Source organism: Zeus faber, assembly GCF_960531495.2.
Source record: "Zeus faber genome assembly, chromosome: 11".
In the NCBI taxonomy this organism is placed as follows: Eukaryota; Metazoa; Chordata; class Actinopteri; order Zeiformes; family Zeidae; genus Zeus; species Zeus faber.
The window spans coordinates 14350251-14367523 of NC_137205.1; the positions used below are offsets into that span (position 1 = coordinate 14350251).

General features: G+C 44.5%; 1 protein-coding gene across 1 annotated transcript; it reads right to left on the minus strand.

Moving 5' to 3' along the window:
• Window positions 1–5817: 5817 nt before the first annotated feature.
• Window positions 5818–15712, minus strand: limd2 (LIM domain containing 2). The gene is made up of 3 exons (XM_080009678.1): window positions 15564–15712; window positions 7123–7259; window positions 5818–6172 (listed from the first exon to the last, which is right to left on the minus strand). The coding sequence occupies exons 1-3, from the start codon at window positions 15564–15566 to the stop codon at window positions 6013–6015; spliced, it is 300 nt and encodes a 99-aa protein (XP_079865804.1). The 5' UTR covers window positions 15567–15712; the 3' UTR covers window positions 5818–6012.
• Window positions 15713–17273: the final 1561 nt, after the last annotated feature.

Consider the following 17273-nt stretch of genomic DNA (forward strand, 5'->3'; position numbering starts at 1 on the left):
GGAGGACTACCGCAGCAATCCGACGCCGATCCTGACCTGGACGTTACCTTCCACCTGGACAAACCGCAGCATGGGCCCGTGCCTCGGGCTGGACGGGGGAAATAATTTACTAAACAACTATCGGGAAGAAATACCAGGGAGAGAGAAGGAGATGGAATGCAGACTCCTGGCTGGCTGGGGTCGTTCAATAAACCACAGCGACAGGCGCCCAATACGTCCAGTCAAGAAGGAAAAAGGAAGACGGAAAGGGGAACCCGCAGCACCTGCACCGTGACTTTCTCCATTTCTGGGTAACAACTGCCCACAGGAATGCCGAGCACGTCCTGCCCGCGAGGTTTGCGAATCCCGCTGTTGCGTGCAAATTGAGGAAGCAACCACGTTACTTTCTTTTCTTTCTGTACCTCGTGGAACGAGTCGGGGTGTCCATTGTATCTGGGCGATGGGAGACCACGCCGCCCGAGGACGTGACAGCTGTTTACATAACGAGGTTTCCTCTCGTTTCTCTCTTTAATGACCTCCCAAGTGGAATGCAGGGAATTCAGCAATGTGATAGAGAGAGAAACACACACACACACACACACACGCAGGCCTGCGGGTTGCCAGTCAAGTCAGCTGTGCCCCGCTTTATTTTCCTTGTATCCAATTTCCAGGACAAGCAGGATTTACATGGATTTTTCCTACTTTACTCTTCTGTCTGCTGAGGGGTGTTTAGTCTGAGGGCGCTTTTCCCGCGGTTCTCTCTCGCTCTCACTCTTGTTCTCACTCTCCCCAACTCATTTTAGCTGCCTTTTCCAACCACAACAAAGAGCCATGCAGCAGAGTCAGGAGGGCTGCTCCATTTTGTTTTGGACCAGTGAACCCTGAACTCTGACACCTGCTTGGCCCTGGGTTCAGTCCTACTCTCATCTCTGATTTACACTGAGTCAGTGGTTCTCTAAGTGGCGTCCGGGGACGGCCCGGGGGTCCCTTGAAAAGGTTCCAAGGGGGTCCCCAGCCAAATGATTAATGTAGTTAAACTTCAACATTATTTCACTAAGAAGATGTTGTCACCATTAGATAAGGTGCAATGTTTGCTGTTTTGATCCTAGTTTGACTGTTGAATGTCTCCCTAACGATAGTATAGGCTGGTATGGAAGCGTGGACTGAATGATATTGAATAAAAATCCTCTCAGATCGGGGTCCCTGAGATAAAGATCATATCAAATTGAGGGTCTTTGCCTAACTTTTAAAAACTACTTGACTTTTTTTTTAATTTTTTATTTTATTTATTTTTTTAAGTAGGACATATTTTTAAAGATTATTATTTATTTTTTTTTAACAGAATATCATTTTAATAATTTTGTCTCAACAAATAAAAACAAAAACACAATCTAACTATTAAGCACAAGTGTGTTGATAGAAATTCCATGATCAGAGGCCAGTTCTTTGCAAATAAAATATAATTATTTTTTTTGTTTTTTTACTGCTTGTGGGCGAAAACAAACAATGGCTCTCTCCATGTAGCCAGACACTTATTTTTCTCATGTATATAAACACACAATAGTGCGCTTCGGATGAGCTCTCCTCTTACCTCCACCTCCACCTCCTCCTCCTCCGCCTCCACCAATGTCCCAGGTGGAGCAGCAGAAAGTAGGTCCTTCCAGCTGATTTCTCCCTCCAGAGGCAGAATTCAGCCCCTTATTCCCACCACCTCCACCATGACCACACAACCCTCCCAGTCCCAGGGCCCTGCGCGCAGACGCAACCGGGGGCCTGGCCCCCAGTGTGCGGGTAGGGGACGGGGACGGGGGGCTCCTGGGGCTCCTGGGGCTCCTGGGGCTCCTTCCCCGCGGTCAGCAACAACCTTCTCGTGATGCGTTCACCCCTACGGCCAAGAGAACCACGCGTGTCGGGCGGAGAAGCGCCGCCGTCTACATGACACCGCTCCAGACGCGGCCCGAGCGCGAAGTTAGACGCCGACCACCACGCCGCAGAAGTTTGGATTCGGGGAAACTCTTTCCCCCCCGAGCATGTCCCCGCATCACCGCCGGTTCGAGTCCCGGTTGAGGGAAACGACGGTCTGACGGGAGAGGAGCGGAGGGAATCACGAAAGGTGCAACAACAACCTGGTAGCCCTGATGAAATCCATCTGGAGGCGCGGGGCAAAGCCCTGCGACATTTGCGGACTCTTTTCCTCGTTAGATTTTTTTTTTTTTTAACTCCGAAGAAGCCCGTCGGTCGGTCGGTCGGTCGGATTAGTCCAGGAGAAAAGGCTCCTCTCGCCGCCCCGGGAAGTGCCCGTTACACGCCGATGGATACTTCGCCAACGAAAAAGGGTCAAACTTCCCGACACGGGTAAATCTCTCCGCCGTCCGGAGCCCCCGTTTTCCAGTTCCAGCTGCGTTCCAGCACAACGTACAACAGTCGGCGGCGGTCCAGTCGTCGCCGTTCTCCCCGAAACAGACCAACAAAACAAAACAAAACAAAACAAACAAACCGTCCCGGGTGAAAAGTGTCTCCGGAAGTAAACAAACCGACAGAACCTCAGCGGACGCTCGTTCCGATCACCGTGGCGGCGGCGGCGGCGGCGGCGGCGCGCAGTCGGGAGCGCGCGGCCCGACGCTCGTAACTGGCAGTGACGTAGACACGCGCGCAGAGGGTTAGCGCACCTTCTATTTGCATTTATTTGTTTTAAATAATTGCACGTATATGTATGTTTTAGGATCAGTTATCGCTCTACATATGAATCGATACGTTTCATGTTTGAGAATAAACCCGGCAGCGGTGGAAGAAGTACTCAAGTAAAAAGTACCAATACCCTGGCACGACATTACTCCGGTTCAAGTGAAAGCGCCAGACTGACATTTCTGCTTCAGTAAAAGTACATCAGTACTTGGTCTAAAAAGTATTTAAAGTAAAAAGCAAAAAGTACTTACTCGTCTGCAGGAAAAAAGGGTCAAGTCCTCATTCGTATCATGATTACAACTTACGAATATAAATCCTGTTGTCAACGGAGACATGCAAAATAAACTATAGAAAGTTAATAGTATGAGGCATGTTTGACAAAGACACAAATATTTATCTGAAACTAATCACGGCTGTCATGAGCTCTGCGGTTGCCCTAGCTTTCCATGCAGCAATACATAAACACAACTATATAATAAATAAATAAAACAGCGGTTCAGTAAACACCAGCAGTTTTATTTATTTTTTTCTTCCAAAAAGCATGTATAAAATGAAAAAGAAATACATGGAGAGAAGATGCACAAACAAGATTGTGTGTGTGTAGAAAGAGGGTGCTTACATTTTATAATGCCATACTTGTATCATACAACTGAGCCTTAATCAGGGAAGGGAGGAGTAGGACAAAGACGACAAAAAACAAACACAGCCCAAAAACACCTGTTTGCTTTAAAACCTCCCCATTCACAGGTCACACTTTTAATAAGGAATACATAAAAACAACACCCGCATTGGATTATATTTTCAGAATGAAAACTGACCTCAACAGAAAATTAAAAGGAGTCAAAACAGGGGGGGGCAGGGACCCAACACATTGCCATCATTCACCTGAGCCTCTTTGCACCGGTTTTAGAAAAGTAAAGCACACTTTTCCGATTCAATTAGAAGTTATTTCACAGATTGTGCAGATGTACCTTGGCGCACTGCTTTACAGAGAATGACTTAGATTGTATTGGACAGTGTTTTTAAAACACAACGGACTTAAAAAGCCAAGGATCCAGAAGACCACTTCAAAGTTAAAATATCTATTAAAAAAAACAAAAATAAAAGTCACAGTTGAGGGACTACTGAGCATTAAACAATGTGAGTAATTTGTGATTAAATGGGAATTGCTGGTTGAATAAGTAACCTCATGGTGTTTTGTTTTTGACAAGGCAAGGTCAGAAGAGTTCTTTTCAAAAAGATCTTGACACTTAAAAGTCTTGTTTGAAAAAAAGCGTTCTGTTTGGCTAGTAATTTTCTAAGGCTTCTCTTTTACAAAAAAAAAAAAAAAAAAAAGTATCAAATATCTTCTGTTGAGCTTTTTCATTCTGCACAGCCTGCTTGGAAATTCACAGTAAACCCTCAGTCACAAAAAAAAACAGTATTGTGTCATTCAAGTGTCAAGTCAGTGTTGTGAGATATATATAGATTTAGTCATAAAGTTAAATATTCTGAATGGCTTTAGACTCATTCTCAATGAATGAAAGATGGACCTGGTGAAATTTGAGTAAAATTAATTTATTGGCTGCAAAAACAATTACGAATTCATTTTTTTCAAGTGACTCTACACAGCATTTTTACTCCAGGCTGAGGCAACAATCAGTGCTCTGAATAAAACCCAAGGAGAGTTCAAAAGGGGGAAATTTGGTCATGTCTTCCACCGTTTCAACAGCGACATTAGTCACTTCGGCCAGCAAGGGGCGCTCTGCACAGGGGTTCGGGTGCAGCATGCAGAGGCACCACGGGAGACTGTTCTGACACTTGCTCAATTCAATTGGGTGTTAAGCAATAATAATAATAATGATAATAAAAATAATAATAGGTCCTGGTGCTTTAAGCACTTCGCTAATGAGACATGACATTACCTTAAAGGGAATAAAAAATATCTGTACCAACTGGATTATTGGATTGGACATGCATAATAAAAAATAATGTTAAGGACTTAAAGCCTGTGAGTTAGGTTAGGTTGGGGTGGGGTTAGGTTGGGGCGGGGTTAGGGCCCTGTGGGTCTGAACAAACAAACACACAGCAGCAGGTCCAAACAACATAATCTAGATCTACTTGCAGCGTTTCCCCGTGAGCAGGAAATAACGTGCGTGTACGGAGACTGTACCTTTAGTTTCCTGTGATGGTTCTAGACGTCCTGCCCGGTGTGATCATGCATGGTCGTACACGTAAGAGCACGGTTTAGTACAGTGTGGCGAGACCACAAAACACCAACTACAGGTTTTATGTACATAGAGTATACAAAGAACAATCATCAAAAAACCCATATTCCACCACAGAAGCTCAAAAACTTAGGAAAAACAAAATCTAATTGTGCCATGACATTGTTCAATTCCAACACACGCACAGCAAGAAGCGTGTCACAGAAATTTGAAAAAAAAAAATATATATAAAAAAAAAAGAAAGAAAGTGAGAAGATATACTATCTATGAAAACACATTTAAGCCTTAAAAAAAACTAAAAAACAACACCACAATATTACAGAATATTACAGTCATAAGATGATAAGGCTATTAAGGCTCATTCATACCCATAACATGCAAGGGTAAAAAACAATGTTGCACAGGTCATAAAAAAAAAATTATAAAAATTAAAATCATTGGATGAAATAGACCAATTAAAATAAAAGAAAAATAGCGGGCTGTAACCCACATATGTGTCGTTGTTTTACATTGTGTAGTACCCTGTTTGCTCCTCAAATATTCTAAACCTGACAAACTGACAAAGTCATCGTACGCAGCAGAGTCAAAATACAGAGGATTTGCCTTTTGTAGGTTGTGTGGCGTTAATATGTAAAAGATAATAAAAAAAAAAAATTTTTACACATTAACATTGAAGCTTTAACCCCTTGGAATATCAACCTGAGTGTATGCTTTGCTGTCAAGATTGGATGCTCCAAATACTCCGATATGTTTGCCTGAGCATACGGTTACTTAAGAAAAAAATAAAAGGTGCAATTTAAGTAAAAAATTAAAGTGAAAAACAAACATGAATACACTCCGTACATCCAGCACAGTGCTGGATTCTCCAGAAGGCATTTGGTCACAATCAACTCTCAATTCCAAAGAGGGAAGGGGAAAAAAAAAAAAAAAAAAAAAAGTCATAGAATTTTAAGTAGCATGGGCTGTGACTGGCTAGTCACTCTCTAGATGTTGGATGTATATGTGTGTGTGTACCTGTAACAATGCCGTGGAACAAGCCAGTGTGCGCATAGGAGGTTTACGTGACACGCCGCTATAAACCGAACCCAGGATGGGACGGGTCGGTTGAGAACGGGCCGGGGGACACACGCGGCGGACGCTATTACGCCGTCTTGCTGACGTTCTCCGTGTCCTTGGCCGCCCACAGCTCCTTGTGCTGCTTGCGGCCGAAGCCCTCGTCGTAGTTGCCTTTGCTCTTGAACAGCTGTTGGAAGTGCGGCTTGCAGTAGAACTCACCCTGCAGCGCCGCAAAGGTGCCGAGGCTGAGCAGGGAAAGATTGAATAAAAAAGTAAACACAAATCAGCCAAAGTCAAAGGAAATGAGGGGGTTGAGGAATATGATATGACACATACAGTATATTCAGAGTATCTGGATTCTTTATTCTGCTTGGTGCATAGATCCTCAAAGACGTAAAATAAAATGATTGTGGCCCAAACATTGCTACTGAAAAGTTTGGTAAAAAACATTTACATACACCTGACAGCTTTCATTTAGATAGATATATACTATATTCTTTAGTATTTATAGAGCTTATTGTGAGTAATCACCGGGTGTCATGACATTTCACTGCATATATGTATGAACGTATGTATATGTATGTGACAAATAATCTCTTGAACTTGAACTTGAACTATATTCAGCATCACACGTGAAAACAGTAGTAGGGCTGCCCCATCAAAGTCGACCAAGATTTTTCAAGTCGAGCAGTCATTATTTTTGTCGTCGATGCAGCATTTATTTATTTTTGAATCCGTCCGTGAGAACGACGGCATTCGCGATCGATTAACTCGTGGACTCCTTCTCTGACATGCCGCTGCATTCGCGGGAACTCTGAAAACTTTAATTTGTTTCGAAAGTGATGAAATAATAGTCGAATATTCGTATTGAACAGCCAGTCGGGTACAGCCCTAAATAATAGGCAATGAGTAAAAAAAAAAAAAAAATAGAAAAGAGTAGCAATATACAAAACATATAAAAATCATTTGTCTATGACAGAAAATAGTTGGTCATTTACGGCATTTTTACTACTACTTTACTAATGCTAATTAACTACTTTTTATCAACTTTAAATATTGCCCTTCAAGCTTTTGATTTCCAATTGATGGAAACCACTGCGCAGAGCTTTTCATACCAATAACAAACACCTATTTTTTTTTTTAGAGGAAACAAAAAAAAAAAAGCCGCAGAGCAGACAGTGGGACGCAGCGTCACCTGAGCTTGGTGTTGCAGTGCTTGCAGCAGAAGCAGGTGGTGTGAAAGATGTTGTTGTTGGCGACCAGTCTCTCCATGGGGTAGACCGTCTTCTCGCACGACGTGCACACCTCCCTCTGAGTCTTGAAGCTGAAAGACTGGACGACATGAATAAAGCATTTTACTAACGGCCACTCAAAAATGTGCAGCGGGCCTTGGCCTAGATTGCAGTCAAAGACGAAAGCTAGCGTCGGCGTGCGGTATGTTCCGCTTTGGGAAGTGGAGTCGACCAACACAAAAAGATTTAAAGTGAAGAGAGAGCCTTCTACTGTTCTTTACCGAGTGTAAAAAAAACATAAAAAACAAAAAAAAACAGGTTGATGAGAATGGAGGTGGACTTGGAGAGGGGGTAGAAGCACAAGGTGACATGGAGGGGTGCTTTTTTTGGACGGGCAAAGTTGACATATTAACCTTGGATCGCTGTACCGGTTTCTCTTCAGTGTTTCTGTTGTCCTAGAAAATAAAAGGAAGAAAAAAAAAAAAGAAAAAAGAGAAAGAAAGAAGGAAAGAAAGAAAGTGCATAAGCAAACATTGACACACATTCATTCCAATGTTTTCCCAGACACCTCATAAGCGCCCTCGGTAGCGGGAGTGCAAACATTTAAACACGATCAATCCATGTTCAAGTCTTTCATAATTCTGATTAGAAGTGACACGAGTGCAAACAATCGAGAAGGGGGGGAACAAAAAAAAAAAAAACAATGACCAAAATAATTTGTTGACTTTTTCCCCTTTAAACATGGCGGCTGGAGTGTTTTCGATTCACATCCCTGCCTCCATCTGCCTCTCAGCAGCCGATGGAGGATCAGGTGCCTCCTGTCTGGTCATGTGAGCAGAGCAGCGGGACGCTCTGAGTTTCAGCACAGGAGCATCCAGAGCTCACGCTCAGACATATGAGAGAGAGCGAGAGAGCGAGAGAGAGAGCGAGAGAGCGAGAGAGCGAGAGAGAGAGAGAGAGAGAGAGAGAGAACAAGGGAGCTCTTATCCGTCCTGGAGGGCTAAATAGACCGAGCAAGGTTCCCTCATGGACGAGTTTCGCCACGCTCTACAGCTATTTATCTTATTAAAAACCAGACAAACAAAGAAAACCCTCCATGAGTGGTAATGGGTGCCAAAGTAATCTACTAATGTACATCAAACCCAGACAGAGAAAAGCTCAGGGAGGGGAAAACAAAAAAAAAACCCCAAAAAAAAACCTTTGATCTCATTATCGAAATGTGGGCTGAACTAAATGTGTTACACAAACGCTTAGTAGAGGCAAATCCATGCATGTTTGGGAATCTTTTAGCTGCTAAAGCCACCCCACCCCCCAAACAGAATATAAGCTTGGCTGAACACCACCAGTTTAGTGAAATTCGAGTGATAAATTAATTCCTATTTAAACAAAGTGTATCATAGTTGGAAATGCGAATTTTACTGACACAAGTTAATTAAAAATTCAGCTAATATAGCTTAACAGTTACATATTAGTTTGGCATTGGTAGACGTCCTCTCACTCCTTCCAGACACCACTAAATATCACATTATTTCATATACAACTTAATCTTGCTCGGTCATTAAATTGCTGCTGCATTGTTATTCCCCGCTCCCCAATTTGTGTCCTTTTACTTATATCTTCACCAATCTCCATTCGTGAATGAATGTTATGAGGTTCAGTCAAAGCATACCAACATTTATGCAAATTTACAATTCTTTGGGATTCATCAACGTATTTGAGAACAAAAATCCGGATTTGGAAAATGACTGAACGCCAATAACTGAATCTTTAACAGAAAAATCTAAGAATCTGTTGTATAATGAGACACATTGTACACCTTTGTAATGTAGTGCATTACTCAAGGCTAGGACTCCTTCCAGCCCTATAATATAGTTTGGCCCCATACTTGTAATACTTATGAACAAACACAGGGTGCAGTCTTCTTTTTAATAGAAGATGCAGGTCACAGCAACTCCTCTGCGACCGTATTTAAACTTCAAACAGAAGAAGTTGTTGTCTCCACATAATTACAGTCAGGTGAACTGTCCAGGTTCAGAGGGTCAGGTGAGAACTTTTCCTGAGAGGAAAGTATCCCACCTGTCCCCCATAATGGCAAGTAAGTAAAAACGACTGTTTATCCCGTGAGCCACAGTAGAGCCTCGGAGTCTGGTTGTGGCTTTGTAGTTTGAACTGTTCTTCTCCCCCCCTTGTCAATTTGCTTGTTTCTCTTCATTGTGATATCATTTTTTCCCCATTTTATTTTTGTTTTTTGTACATGAACCGCACAAGGATATTCACAAGGACAGGTTTCTAGAAAATGTTTAGCACGAGTGGAGACTGCCGGTGCAGCCAGTGTAAAGGGACGAAGGGCTCCTTTTCCCCGGAACAAGGGGAAAGTCCACTGTGGACTTTACTAAAACCCTGTTATGTAAGGGAGTTGGTGTGAGAAGAATGGAGGGGAGGGGGTGGGGCTGTCTAGCAAAGTTTGAAGAAAAACCTGTCTGCAGTTTTCAACTCACGCAGACAGACATGTAAAGGTTCTGCACATTGGCAGATAATGCTGTAGAAACTAAGCATTTTGCGGCAATGCGCCATTGAATTAATCCATAGTCAACCACGCTCACACCACTGTGATGGAAATCTCAATGTCCTCAAAGACCATCTCTCCAAATCAATAAACCAGGCTGGGACATAGGTTGGAGATGAGATTGCAATCCATCTGATTGACAAAAAGCAAAAATGATGGTGCACCTAATGGGAACAAAAGGTTCGCTCCCATTAACAAATACGGCATTTATCTAAAAACAAAAGCTGCATCAATGCTGCTTATGGAGTAAACAGGCCGGTTCATCACGCAAATCTGCTTCCCACAAACCCCATAACTGATGTTTGTGTTTTGCCTGAATGCAAAAACATGGAGAGCAGCAATGAAGATTGTGTGCATTGATCAGGACAGCAAATCATACTTTTGAAAATAATTTTTCGTCTCATTTTCTACTTCCCGTAGATATGTGCCGTAGCGATTGTTAAGACTCAACCCGACACCTAGAAGTTCCTGCTCCATTCTTTTGAGTGACTAGGTGGAAGGATCATACCTCATACTGCACAGTACAGAAACTGCTTCCTCTGGCTTAAAAAAATAAATAAATAAATAAAAATGTCTGTTCTGCCAAGTCAAACTGGATTTTCTCTGCTTCAAGTTATTTACAAACTGGGAGAAAAAAACAAAAAAACACTGGAATGAAGGTGTATGGTCTATGTACATAGCTGGTAAAAACGGATCGTACTTCACTATGCGAGGCTATAGGGCATGGAAATTAGGTCAATGAGTGCCTCGTCTTTTGCATGTGAAGTGAATGCAGACAGAGAGGGCAAACTGCACTGCAGCAACGGGGACCCACGCAAGGGCGAAGTAACCCTGTGCGCTTCCTCTGGTTAAAAAAAACAAACAAACAAACAAACAGGATTAATTGCATAGCATGGGGTAGGTGCACATCGCAACGCTCACTCTGGCCAACACACACACAAATCCTTGAAGGCTTTAGAGTGGCTGGTGCCATCTGTCTTTCCTTGCCTTATTTGTACATGAGACAAGTGCCACCACCGTAAGAGCTCGACCGCGGCAGGAAGTTGAGACGACACATCTCACTTCCTCCATCTCTTGGAGTCCCCGAGAGAATGCGCTCAGATGAAGGTCAGACTTCCAGGCCAAATGACGGCTATTTACCACCAGCAGAAAACACCAAACACCGCTTGGACCAAAATCCGATTTCAAAAGAAGAGTTTTGAAACCGGTGAGGTATTATGACAGAAAAATTAAACTGGAAAAAAAAAAAGTATTATAAAACTGAAAAACTGTTTGAATTGGTGACTTTAATGGCAGCCACACATACTTGAGCACAATAATTCAGCGATGTGAAGCAATCAGGCCCCTAGATAAGTTCTGTCAGTGCCAAGTACAGCACGTGATCCCAATGAATAAAGTAGGTTTTATACAGTTTTATTATAGGTCTCTCTATCAAGGTTAATTTGATATCCTGGGCCATCATCTTGATGGCTCTTACGGCTAGACCTTTGCTCTACTGTTAACTTGTTGGTATGTACGTGATAGGCTCCAGGTTTCTCCTGCCTTCTTAGATTAGTTTGATGGGTCCAAGCTTGCTGTGTACATTCAGGTCCTCTGATCTCATTACCAGGATGGTACGCAACCAAAACTAAAGCAGCTGTGAAAGTCCAAGCAGGCAACAAAGCCAGGCCTCCCTCATCCAGTTCTCGGTGTTTACAATAGAGCCGAACCCAACGGGCCATAAAAGATGCTTAACGTCAATGCAAACCACAAAGGGTGAAGGTTCCCTATTCATAGTAGTGTGCAACATGGAGGGAGTGGCTCACAAAGGGTGCTGGACCGCATCTTCAACCACCCCGTCTCCGCCTTCATCCCATTCCCCAATTCAGCCTGATATGGCGCAGACCGTGCACAAGGTACACGAATGTTTCAAAACCAGCCCTACAAGGAGAGAGGCGTAATGTTAACAAACGTCTGCTGTCATTAATTCGAGCGAGCCTCCCACTCTCATCCCTTTATTTTTAGAACCGGGATCACCAGAAAAATGGCAATGGAAAATTAACAGCATGACAGCCAAAAAACAACTACTCATCTTCCCTATAGTGGTGGTGAAAGAATGTTGCAAGTTGCTACTCGTCATTAGCCCTGGGTGTAGTATGTTTTCAGATGACAGCTTACAGATAGGATCGTGGACTGCAGTTTTTTTGGGGGGGGCCTGGCCCTGCTGTCATGGGCCCCTACAGCAGCAATAAAAAAAACTGATGCTTAGGGCTAGATACATGCCAATAGGCCTGCCTCAACAGCGATCTGTGAACTCAAAATATAACATTTAAAGGATGATGTACGTGAAAAACACAGCAGAGGAAAAAAATAAGCCCAGTGACATTATCGAGGCTGCACAGGGGTCGGTGAATAGTGGTTGACCAATATAGGTTTTTCAATGGCCGATGCCAATATTTAGAGAGCGGGGTGGTCTATGGCCCATATAAAAGGGCGATACCATGTTGTTTTGGGTTTTGTTTTGCATAAATTACAACAATTTAATAATAACAAATGAGACAAAATTGCAAACTTAAATGAACATTTACTTAACACTAATATTATTGTCTGCATCGTCTCTGCAGTGCAATTATTTTAAATATGAAAAATGTATCAACTAAATAAATGTCCACAGGTTATGAAAAACTAAACTTTATAAGAAAAAAATAAAACATTTATAAATGGAAAAATAAATATTTATTTTTTTTACTAAATTAAGTCCCATAGCAACAGAAAGAAACGGGGAGACGGTGTGACGCGGCACAGGACACACAGGGTTTTTGTTTGTCACGGGATGAAACTGGACAGTCCCTTAACTCAGTTGTGTTTAAAAATTGTGTTTCATATAAGTTAGGAAAGACACTAAAATAAATACATCTAAAATAAAAACACAGGAAAACCGGCACAGGAACGCACGCAGTGTTTCTAGAGGACAAAAAAACAAATAAAAAAACTCAAATTCTCAGAGTTAGGTTTACATTTTGCTTCAAATGCAAAGTATTTCCAAACAGCACTCCTGCTGTTTTCTTTCAAAAACCTATCGAAGAGGCTCTGCACTTGCCATCTTTAATGAGTTAACACCATAACAAACAGGAGCGATCCCAACAGCGAAAACCGCGAGTGAGTGAGAGGAGGCGGGGCTATGTGGGCACTGCAGTGGCGTGTCCACTCACTGTCAGAGAGAAGACAGAGCGAGGAAGCGCAGCTGTTAGTGATATATTGACAGTGCGGAAATAAGTATTGAAACCGTTTCAACATGCAGACTCATCAAATACCATTAGTCTTTTTAGGTGTCGGTACTTCCTCTATTAAAAAGTGACAATGCAAAACAACTTGCACCAAATCTATGCATCCGGCTATGCATGCCCATCTTTGGTCAGCTGACCCACTCTTTACTTCATGTCTGGGGAGTAAACTTCCTGCCAGGAAACCAAGTGAGGTTGCTGTTGTGTAAAAAAGAAAGAAATCACGTTCCAGCCTCATAAGGAGCCTCATGAAGATATCTCCGAGTGGGATGGGATGCGTAGTGTACTGCGCATGCGCAGAACTTGAATTCAAGTGAAAACATCCACTTTAAAAAGATTATAAGTTTATTATAATTATTACTCATTTTGTTGTTTGGACTGTCCCATTCCATCTACCTCTTAAGGGCAGGAGTAGTGTAGAAACTCAGATCAGAATAAAGCCTGGAAATAATGTTCCAACTTGCAACCTATGTGGAACCTGCTGAGGCCAATTCTCTTTTGAGTACAGAACTGAGTACACAAACAACACGACCAGTGGCTTGTTTCGACTTGTAGGACGATGTGCCAACAGAACACCTCACTGAAGAAACACCGGATGAGGAGGATCAGATCTTATCTTACAAAGATGTGGAAGAAGAAATACTGAAAACATTTCACAACCCGAGGCCGTGACAGGCCTGGAATTCCGCCTGACAAGGCCCAACGCATCTCGAAAAATCTCACATGCAAATATCAGCATTTCAACAAAACAAACAGGGCTCAAATGAGGGTCCGGACAACTTTTTTTCAAGCTTCAACTGGCACAATAAGAGCGGATGGAGGAGCAAGGAAGGTTTGGAATGAAGAGAAAAGGTTGATATCCCAAAGATGAAATGTGGGAGGTATGAGTTGCAGGAACATGTTACAGATAAAAGTTTCCACAGAGGACTCCAAACGTAGACTATCGTAAATATAAGAAGCGAGTTTCATGCTTTGCGGAACGAACCAGTGCAAAGCGTTCAACAGGGGTTATTAACCAACAGTGATTGATTGCTCCACCAAATTTAAAACTCTGTCAAAAAGGCTTAAGGCGCAAATGAAGCCAGCTCACAAAGAGCAACGACACAAACTGTTTAACAGGCTCTCATTCCATACCACATGAAATATACAAAAATTAATTCTATGATACAATTTCAGTTAGAGAACGGGGCTAAAATAACAATTTCTCACAGTACGTGTATTTGGTTCGTCAAATGTAAATGACATGCCGACTCGGGGGCAGGGGGAGCGTAATATGCAGGTAGTGGAAACCATTAATTTGCTAATTTTGTGTGCACAGCATGAAAACGCTGGTGACCTACTTAATATTGTTGTGCACATCTGACGAACACCACATGCACCACCACCCAACATATGGCACTTCTGCATCAGGTTTTGTGCCATTAATGATAACTGTTTTACAGGAGAGCATATGGTCGCACTAAATAAATGTTACTAGTTCTCACTGAAGCTTTGTGCAATGCACCCTGTATCTCATTGGATTGTGTTTTTTGTTGTGGTTTTTTTTTTGGAATGTGCAGGCCAGTGGAGTTGTAGAAGCCCATCAAATCCTCCCATTGATGTCAGCCAGTCTACATGCCAGGGTGTCAATCTGCTGTAAACGGGGGTTAAAACGCCACAGACGGACAGTGGCAGTAAATGAAAACCACTACATACTTACTTAAGCCTCCATATGTCGAGGCTATAATCATTCGGGCCGCTGCAGATGTGGTATTGGGAATGGACGGCGTGGTTTGGCTGAGACCGCAAGTAGATTTGTAAAGTGCTCAACAACACAAACTTTGGAAAGTGGGCCTTTGATGAAAATGTGGGGGTTTTTTTTGTCCGATTAAAAAAAAAAAAAAAAGAGCTTCTGTCCATTCATGTATCATTGTTAAAGCCACTGCACAGTGCAATATAAATATTTGACAATATACAATAAATCTACCATTTACCAATAAACCTCAGTATCAAAAACTCATGATATTACTGTAAAATTGTGACTTATAATATCACTATATTTGGTTGTTCATATCGCCAAGCCCTATTACTGATTAATTGTCTTTTATCTTTATTTTATGCCACAATAATAATAATAATAATAATAATAATAATAATAATAATACCTTTTGGAACACAACATTCTTCCGAATTGCTGAAAATATTGCAGCAAATGTGACATTTCTCACATCAGCACAAAATTCCCAACAAAATCTGGACGGATGTGGAATCTCAGCGACTTTATACGAAATAATCGCAATCGGCTCAAATAATCGCGATACGGGGGGTGATGCGATGATCCACGGTTCCGACAGAGCCTGTTTTCGAAACAACAACGCAAATTAGCCCCGACAGTAATTAGCAAAACAAGCTAACTACTGATGGTTGGACCCCGGCTTCTCCACCTGATACTGATGCTAAGGCTACCGGAGGCTAACTTAGCCCCCTGCCGCTAGCGGAGCGGCGGACACCGCCACCTCGACACCACCTCACCTGATAACGACAAAAGAATGGAGGGCGAGAAACACGGCGCGGGGGGGAGAAGGGGAGCGCTCACCATCTGTGCTGCTGTGTGTGTAAAGCGGTTCACTCCGTGTGCAGCGGGGCTCTGGGCTCTGGGCTCTGGGCTCTGCTCGCTCTCGCTCTCCCTGCCGTCTGCCTGCTTCCTCTGTGGGGCTTTGTTGCAGATTAGCTTCCACCGGAGCCGGCGCTCTATAGCTCGCTCGCCCTATCTCTCTCTCTCCCCCCCTCCCTCTCCCTCTTCCTCTCTCTCTCTCTCCCCCCTCCCTCTCCCTCTCCCTCTTCCTCTCTCTCCTCCCCCTCTCTCTCTCCCTCGCGTTGGGACGCTCTCTCGCCCCCCCCCTCTCTCTCTCTCCCCCATCGCTCGCCCCCCCCCTCTCCCCCTCGCCCGTTCTCTCTTTTCACCTCACTCGTTCTCTCCCCCCCTCTCTCGCCCCCTCGCTCGTCCCCCGCTTTTCTCGCCCCCCCCCTCCCCTCTCACACTCGCTCGTTCTCTCTCTCCCCCATCGCTCGCCCCCCCCCCTCTCCCCCTCACTCGCCCCCCCCCCCTCTCCTCGAATTTGGTTGTTTATTGTTTTCGACATCATCAAGTTTCTGCTTCTGTGACATGACCGACCGTAAATAAAGGAACCGTCAAAGTCTCCTCCTTCTCCCCCCCTCGCTCGTTCTCTCCCCCCTCTCTCCCTTGCTCCTTCTCTCTCCCTCGCTCCCCCACGCTCGTTCTCTCCCCCCTCTCTCCCTCTCTCTTCCGCTCACTCGTTCTCTCCCCCCCCCCCGTCTCGCCTCCTTCTCTCCCCCGTGTGCTCTCTCTCTCTCTCCCTCTCTCTCAACTGCTCCTTCTCTCTCCCCCTCCCCCTCGCTCGTTCTCTCTCCCCCTCTCCCTCGTTCGTTCTCTCCCCCTCGCTCGTTCTCTCCCCCCTCTCTCCATTGCTCCTTCTCTCTCCCTCGCTCCCCCACGCTCGTTCTCTCCCCCCTCTCTCCCTCTCTCTTCCGCTCACTCGTTCTCTCCCCCCCCCCCGTCTCGCCTCCTTCTCTCCCCCGTGTGCTCTCTCTCTCTCTCCCTCTCTCTCAACTGCTCCTTCTCTCTCCCCCTCCCCCTCGCTCGTTCTCTCTCCCCCTCTCCCTCGTTCGTTCTCTCCCCCTCGCTCGTTCTCTCCCCCCTCTCTCCATTGCTCCTTCTCTCTCCCTCGCTCCCCCACGCTCGTTCTCTCCCCCCTCTCTCCCTCTCTCTTCCGCTCACTCGTTCTCTCTCCCCCCGTCTCGCCTCCTTCTCTCCCTCGTTCGTTCTCTCCCCCTCGCTCGTTCTCACCCCCTCTCTCCCTCCTCATCCTCTCTCCCTCTCGCCCCCTCGCTCTTCTCTCTTCCGCTCACTCGTTCTCTCTCCCCCTCTCGCCTCCTTCTCTCCCTCGTTTGTTCTCTCTCTCTCCCTCTCTCTCAACTGCTCCTTCTCTCTCCCCCTCCCCCTCGCTCGTTCTCTCTCCCCCTCTCCCTAGTTCGTTCTCTCCCCCTCGCTCGTTCTCTCCCCCCTCTCTCCCTTGCTCATTCTCGCCCCCTCGCTGGTTCTCTCCCTCTCTCCCCCACGCTCATTCTCTCCCCCCTCTCTCCCTCTCTCCCCCTCGCTCTTCTCTCTTCTGCTCACTCGTTCTCTCTCTCCCTCTCGCCTCCTTCTCTCCCTCGTTCACTCTCTCCCCCTCGCTCGTTCTCTCCCCCCTCTCTCCCTTGCTCATTCTCCCTCCCTCGCTCGTTC